The sequence below is a fragment of the Synchiropus splendidus genome, chromosome 9 (assembly GCF_027744825.2).
Source record: "Synchiropus splendidus isolate RoL2022-P1 chromosome 9, RoL_Sspl_1.0, whole genome shotgun sequence".
NCBI classification, from domain to species: domain Eukaryota; kingdom Metazoa; phylum Chordata; class Actinopteri; order Syngnathiformes; family Callionymidae; genus Synchiropus; species Synchiropus splendidus.
Genome location: NC_071342.1, coordinates 7,627,744 through 7,635,305, shown reverse-complemented (window position 1 = coordinate 7,635,305; position 7,562 = coordinate 7,627,744). Strand labels below are relative to the sequence as shown.

The 7,562-nt window shown below is 42.4% G+C and overlaps 1 protein-coding gene across 1 annotated transcript; it reads right to left on the bottom strand.

Moving 5' to 3' along the window:
* Positions 1-4,815: 4,815 nt before the first annotated feature.
* On the bottom strand, positions 4,816-6,894 carry LOC128764549 (NK1 transcription factor-related protein 2-like). The gene has a single exon (XM_053874352.1). It carries the CDS (start codon positions 5,424-5,426, stop codon positions 4,839-4,841), a length of 588 nt encoding a protein of 195 aa, XP_053730327.1. The 5' UTR covers positions 5,427-6,894; the 3' UTR covers positions 4,816-4,838.
* Between the last annotated feature and the right edge of the window lie 668 nt (positions 6,895-7,562).

Here is a 7,562-nt window from a genome sequence, read left to right as displayed (position 1 = left end):
GGGCACTGATTTCAACTGCTTGATCTCTTTCAATTTGTTTCTTTTAGTACCTGTACTGACTTGAGAACCTGTTGGCGTTCGAGGCTTAGATTTTTTCGACGACATCATGCTGATGTCAGCGTGAGAACTCATGCTTTGTCTGCAGTCAGATAGAAGATAATGATTGTCGCCGCCAAGGTGGTTCTGTTTTAGACTGCATTGGTTTGCTGGTGTTCAAAATAACTTGAAAAGGTTCGGGATGACTTTGGATCAAACTCTCAGGAAATATGTGAAATGGTACGGTGGCCTGGAAAGCTCACAGCAAATGCAAAAAGCCGCAACAAACGTAAACACCAAAACACAACGACATTAATTCACCACGCATCTGCAAAAGCCGCGATAAATTCAAACACTACAACACAACAACATTTAGCCGCAACATTACCGAAGTCACGACAGAAGTTCCAAAAGAACAATAGGTGGACAAATACTCGCAAGTCCAAATACAGGATTGAATTACATCTTGGTGTTAACAATCTGAGCTAACTTCCGCTGTGGTTCATGTATTATGTTGTAACGTTGCTGCTGTCGCAGTGTTGTAGTTTATGAATTTGTTGCAACTTTTGCAAATGTTGTTGTCCTGTAGTGCTAGAATTGGTTGCAGCATTTGCTGTGATCTTTCCCGTCCACCGTTGGGATAAGGCACACATGATTCAATGTTGGGAATGATCCGGATCACCGTTTGGATCCAGGAATTTTTTTAAAGGATTCTTTAGCATTGTGACCGTTTTCAGCATCTGCGCCAGGTTGGTGTTTGGATTTATCCATTTATATTTGGACAGATGCAGGACTGAAGCTGATGTTGGAGGTTTACGATTTTCTCTTTAAGAAAGAAGAAAGACTATAGAGCAATTGAAACTCAGAGGGGAACTACTTGGAAGCTTATATTTTATAAAGACATGGACTCAACTTTCCTCTGTTTACAGGGGAAGCTCTGAATTATCACCAGCTTATCAAGGACAGCCTCAGAAATTCCAACTCAAACACCAACAAGTGAGTTCGTTCCTCTTCCGCCAGTGTGGTCGGTGACCGCGCGGCCCATCTCAACACATTTGTGTGGACCTGAGTGTGCGCTCTTCCAGCGCCACGCTCTTTGACTTTGAGACAGACTGTAATTAGCTCCTCTGGTGTTATTAGCTCGGCTGACCTTTCCCTGCATCAGAGGAACAACACATCTGTTGGTGTGATTTGGGGTGCAGGAGTTGGAGGGAATAACAAACAGACAGAGGATCCACTCATCGATGGAAATTCACCCGGAGGTTTGAGGCGGCTTCACAACTCTTCAAGATGCTGTGGAAGATGCAACATCGAGATGGTGATGGAGATAGCACAGGTGCTATTTTGAAGATGTGAGTGACAGGAACACTCCACAGTGACCTCGGAATAATCTTTTGAGACCCGACAACATGTCTCAAACTTGAGGTCTGAGGGCCAAATATGTCCCATCAAGTCATTTTCTTGTGGCGCACCTCTGCTGGAGTTCAACACTCGCCTCTTAAGTGACATGGTCTCTTCTTGTAGCCAGTTTTTGGTGTGAAAACTGTAGCCCTTTCTATGACATAAAAGCTCAGCAAACCGACTACAGGAAATTCCACTATTGTTATTAGTGAGGTGGAACACACATCGTCTTTGCTTGGGTTGACATCAAGTGTAGTGAGGGAGGTGGAAACCTCTTCTAACATACTCAGTTCAACGCTCTCATTCTCTAAACCATCATGTGTTTTCATTGGAAAGCCGTCCGCTTGTCGAGCGCCGTGCCAGCCACCTTGGATTCGTATCAGTGTGTCCGCGTTGGCCGCAGTTCAGACACGGAACCACAAAGAGCAGGAGAAAAACACCGTCCCGTTTTCAGCACTGAAGAACGGACCCATGCTGATTGATGAGCTGTCCCGGGGACTTCACTGAGAAATCACCATTCATCACATGTGGTATGTCAGAGCGGTCCAAACACGTCATGGCCACTCAGGATGGAAAGAGCAGCTCATTTTAATCCATTTAACAGGCCTTCAGTGTCGGAAGACATACTGGCCTTCAATAAGACTGGTCTGGCTTTGGCACCCACCATCACCCTAAAAAGACATTTTTAATTTTATTTTTTGTAATTCTAAATTAGATCATATAAATCTGTTTCGACCTCACACACTGCAATGTCACTTTTTTTATTTGTTTATTTTTTGAAGATTCTCATGTTGGGTCCCAACCTACAAGTTGAGAATCACTGGTCTTCATGGTTAAGAGCCAAAAGACCACAGTCTACAATTCAAAGTGGTCCCCTTATATTGTTTGTTTGTTTGTTTTCTAACTTGTTTATTTATTTATTTATTTATTTTTATACCAGTTCTCATGTTGTGGTGTGGAAGACAGAGACCTGCTGGTTTGAGTCATCCAAAACATACCAAGCACTTGAAGATTTCCCCCTGGCTACTAGTATTTATTCCCCTTTTAGCCTCAGATTTTTATTCAGTTAGTGAGCACACCGATGAGGGGAGCAGGTGCCCGTCCTTAAATGTGACTCATGGTTCTTCGGAAGCCATCAGAGTCAGCTTTCCTGCGGAGGAAACAGGCCGTAGACGGGAAGAGGAGAAGGGCTCTTGAACTGCAGTGTTGGGAGGCTTTAACAGAGTCTGAGACGCTGTAGCTGTGACCCCACAATATCTGTTGATTGAATGCTGAGTCAGCAGAAGTTGAACTACCGTGTTTGATGATGTTCGTGGAGATTCAGCTGAGCAGCCGGCTAGTTTTACTTCAATTTCGCATTCCAGTGACAGAACAGTATACTATAGCCCTGAAAAGCAGAAAACCTGCACAGTCTTAAATCAACTTTATAACAGGAGAAAGTGCTGGAATAGAAGGCAAACAGTGTGTATATATCTCTGAGCTCAAGCTAAAGCTATGTACTGAGCCAGAAAATTCAAGTGTCCACTTGGAGATGTGTATCTCTCTTTGACCTTCTCCTTCCAGTTGGTGGCTGTCTGACGTTCTGACCTTTGTTGGCAGTGCAGGAGTCGCTGGGGACGTCTGAAGATGACGAGTCAGGCACTCGTGAACCTATTTATTCAAGCCTCCTACTCCTTCCTCTGCCAGAGATCAGTGCAATGACCCGGGGATGCATTTCCTCCCTTCATCACAAACACAGTGGCACACAAGTGAGAGAAACGTGTAGCGTCTGACCTTGTCCCGGGAACATTCCTCAACTTGAATTTTAAGCCCTCTTCAAAAACGACCCCCATCAGATAGCTCACCAAATTATTCATCAGGCAGCCGTCGCCTGGGGTCAAAGCATAGGATGGGATTTTCTTTTTTTTTTTTGGAGTGAATTTCTCGCAGTATTGATCCAAACTCACTCCTTTGCTGTGAGGAATATCTTCGAAATGAGGCACACGGGGGAGACCCCAAATAAATGTCTCTCTGTCTAGTGAAGCTGAGTGAATAAAAGGCAGCGGTTCGTCGTGTGTCCAGGAGGCAGTCAGGCGGTCGAACGGCTATTTAAAACTGAATTAACAATTACAACATTGTCACAGGGGTCACCACATTACATCAGCCTCTTGCACTTTAAACTGTCTTGACCTTTCAGGTCAAGCCTCTTTTGCTCCTGTCCTCATGTAGCTTATCTACGTCAGTGTCTCTTTGTTCTGTTTGTTTTCTCTTTGTTTGTTTTTTCTCTTTTTTTTCCTGCTTGTTCACTTGGTCTCCAACCTTCTCCACATGCGCCGAAGCTGATCTTGCTCCTGTTGGTGACTCCCACAGTTTTCTTTGTCTCTAAAGAAGTCCGAATCACCTAAGGGACTTTGGCGACATCTAGTGGCGTATACTGTTGTTGTTTTTTTTAATCAAGACGTTTTCGTTTCATTTTACACCGACAGACAATGTAGGTTTCATTCCTCTTGTTATCCCTTTTAAAGACACATAAAATGAGGATGCAGAGAACATCTGCGCTTTGACAGACGGTCGTCTGAATGAATGAGACGTAAATTCCATCCAGCATTTTAAACAGCGCCCTCTAGTGTTTATTGGTGAGTGACGCGTAGGTACCTAAAACTGTTGCACGAAAATACAGGTTCACTAATTCCATTTTTTTTTAGCACGATATATATTAACGATAACACATATGTATAGATATTTTACTATAGTATATTTTGTAGTATTTAGTATTTGCGTAGAAAATCGTTGATTAGTTCAGCTCCAACTGCAAGTAGCTTATTAATTATTGTTTGTGCCTTTTTCAAATAAATATGTAAATATTATGACAAATATTTATAATTTGATCGTTGTAGTGTGCAGATTTTTTATGATGATGATAATTTGCTATTATGATTAATTATGCTTTTAAATTGAAATGTATTTATTTATGTTTTTTTTATTTGGTGGCTATTACAAATATTTATTTATTTTTATTAATTTATTTTCCCAAATCAGTTTATTTTTCAGAGTCCAAATCTTTTAATGTTGCTACAGGTTGCCATGAGTTTGAACACAAGTGGTAACTATTTTTTATGTTATCCATCTATTGAATGTAAAAGAGAGGACAGTATTTGATATTACATATTTTATTTTACATTTATCTTACACTGACACGTGACAAAATATGGGCGACGCGCAACTCTGAATGTATGGAGGGACTTCTAAAATCATATCCAGTTAAACAGGTGGACAACATGGTTCCTCCTCCTGGAGAATTCATCCTGAAAAATGTTGGGAAGCACCGGGTCCAGTGAATGCTGCTCGTGATGAGTCCATCTTCTCAGGGCAGCGTTAAAAAAAATCTCTGTACAAGTTCATGAAGATGAAATATGTGACTTTCATAGATGAGAGTTGAAGTAACTGGGCTGAACGAAACTGCTGGACATGTAGGGGTGCAGCAGCCCTCCAGCGGAGGAGAGTGGTACTGCAGCAGCGGTGTGAAAGATGACGTTGGGAAAGGCTTGGGGGAAGCTCGCTGGAGTCGACCCACATGTGACCGGGCCGGGACTCACGCTGACAATAGCGCTGGAGCAGTGGCCCGGCTGCATGGTGCTGTCCGCACCCGGGTTCTGCTTCTTCCATTTCGTGCGTCGGTTCTGGAACCAGATTTTCACCTGCGTCTCCGTCAGGCTCAAGGACAGGGCCAGGTTCAGTCTCTCACACACGGACAGGTACCGAGTGGCGCGGAACTTGTTCTCAAGAGCCACCAGCTGCTCATAGGTGAACGCGGTTCTGGCTCGCCGCGGTTTGGCACAAGTCGGGTCTGATCGCCGACGTTTTTGTGGGGAGCCGCCCTGCGGGGAAGGCGAGGGGTCGTCCGCGGGGTCACGCTCCCCACTATCACAGAGGTCATCTGAGGGGCTGAGCAGGAGAGCATCAGCTGATACCGAGCAGTCCTCCGCTGCTGGAGTGATCTCTGAAAGCATGTAAAAGAAACATTTAACTTTCAAGTGGGAGAAAATGTGGAATGAGACAGCAGATGTTATTTTAATATTCACGACAGAGTGACCTAAATATCTCTAAACTTCCTGCTGCCATCTTAAGGATTTCATTATTCCTGGTTTTTTGTTGTGTCCTCCATATTCTTGTTGTCTTTTTGACAAACATCGATAATGGGTCAACTTCAGAGGCTGTATCTGATGTATCACTGTGATGTATCACTATCAAAAAAATGTTTATTTAAATTGCAGTTATTGGGTGAACATATTAAAAAAAAAATCCCCGCATCAAAAATCTATTTTATTTAATTCATATCTTGCTTATTGATTTCTTTATTTGTGCTTCTATTTTGTTGAATCGATATCTCAGATTGATTGATTCTCACTTGGTTAGTTACTTATCCTGTTGATGTCAAGTACTTTTGTGCACCAAATAAAGTTATTTCCTTTGTACAGAAGTTTCAGTGACACCTTGAAAAAAGTGGGACTTACTGGATCTACCAACAGTTGTGCCAATACTTGTGTATTACAGCAACATCTTGGATAATCTTCAATCTTGTTTTGTTTTTAGGTTTGTAAAAGGTTATGAAAATTCAATTATGTTCATTTTCTGGGGCTTTTTAGGCATTATTTTTATATGGTTAAGCTGTCTTTTGAATGTTAGTCGTCATTTTTCTCCACAATCGTACCATAATGACAAGTTAATAACACAATTATTCCATAAATATGGCATATAAAACACACTGAATTTCATTCGTTTTTTTGTATAATGAGTGAATAAAGCTGAACAAAGGAGAGATTTGATGGGAGTAGAAAGCGTCCAGTTGCTTTTTAATATTTTGGATAAATATTGTACAACAAAGAGTCAACAGCTCTTGAACCTGGGACTGGAGCCACAATAGCACAAGCCAGCACTTCCATTCGCATTTTCCACCTTTTCCCTTAAAGGAAACACAAGCTAAAAGATATTCCAGATGCACTGGATGAGAAGCAGGGGACACCCTGGACAGGAGGCCGGGGCAGGCTATATATATTTGATGTTTATAATGGCAAATACAGAGTGAAAATGCATTAAAGTGAGCAAAAATATGTCGAGGATTCAGGGGTCCTCTGGCAAAAGTGAGGAGGGGGCACACTTGGGTCACTAATCCTTAAATAATTCATAAACGGAATCCGGTCTCATGTGTCGTGTAGCGGAAAGAAATCCCGTCTTAAATCCAGCTCTGGATCCTGAGCCGCGACGAGCTAATGGAGTTTCATATTTGGCGTGGGATCAATAAATGTCATCTATTTAAAGGCAAGTTTGAATCGAGCGATATTTGGGGATCAGACATGGACGGGGCGTGAAGTTTGTACCTGCAAGGTGCTGAGGGGAGATATGCAGCGTGCAGTAATGGGATATCGATCACCGGCATCCTCAATGGGACGATTTAAACAATTATCAGAGCTGCCTGTCCCAGTGCCAATCACCGGCTGGGAGCTCTGGGAGAGGCTTTTGTGTGCGAGTGAAAAGAGGAGCGCGCTCCAAATTAAAGAAGGTCACAGAGTGATGACGGCTCGCTGATTGGAGGGAGCCAGTGATGACAGCCGTCATCATTGACGTTTTAAAAAACCAAAAGATGGATTTTGTGCCTCAAAATATTCACTCCACTTTATTAACTCGTAATTAAAAGCACAATTGACTGAAGCTTTATCTCATGTTTCCTTGATTTGAATGTCAATTTAAATAAAAATAAAGAATAAAAATATGAATCTGAGAGCACTTTTTGAGCTCACAAACTTTTATATTCGATATTATGACCTATTCAAGCTGTTCGCTCGGTGAATGCATCAGATGACACGATGCTACTGAGAACAACTGAATAGATTTGAGCTGAGCCAGAAGGCAAATCTCTCCATTTTAGGATCCTGATAGCAAGATCACCATTGGAATAGGTGATGGTGGGTTTAACTGGCAGAGCTCTGTCATCGACCAGAGACTCTGAGTAAAGCCAACACAGCCGTCTTTCAGCCATGAAATCCTTTAAAGAGACAGGAATGCAGATCCGAAAAGATCAAGTCATGAAAGCGACTATAGATGCTTGGAAGTTTGGGGCATCCAGAATCACATTATACTGTGTTCTA

What these genes read in the sequence shown, in the direction of transcription:
- LOC128764549 (XM_053874352.1), bottom strand. Translation starts at nt 5,426, where the DNA reads ATGCTTTCAGAGATCACTCCAGCAGCGGAGGACTGCTCGGTATCAGCT.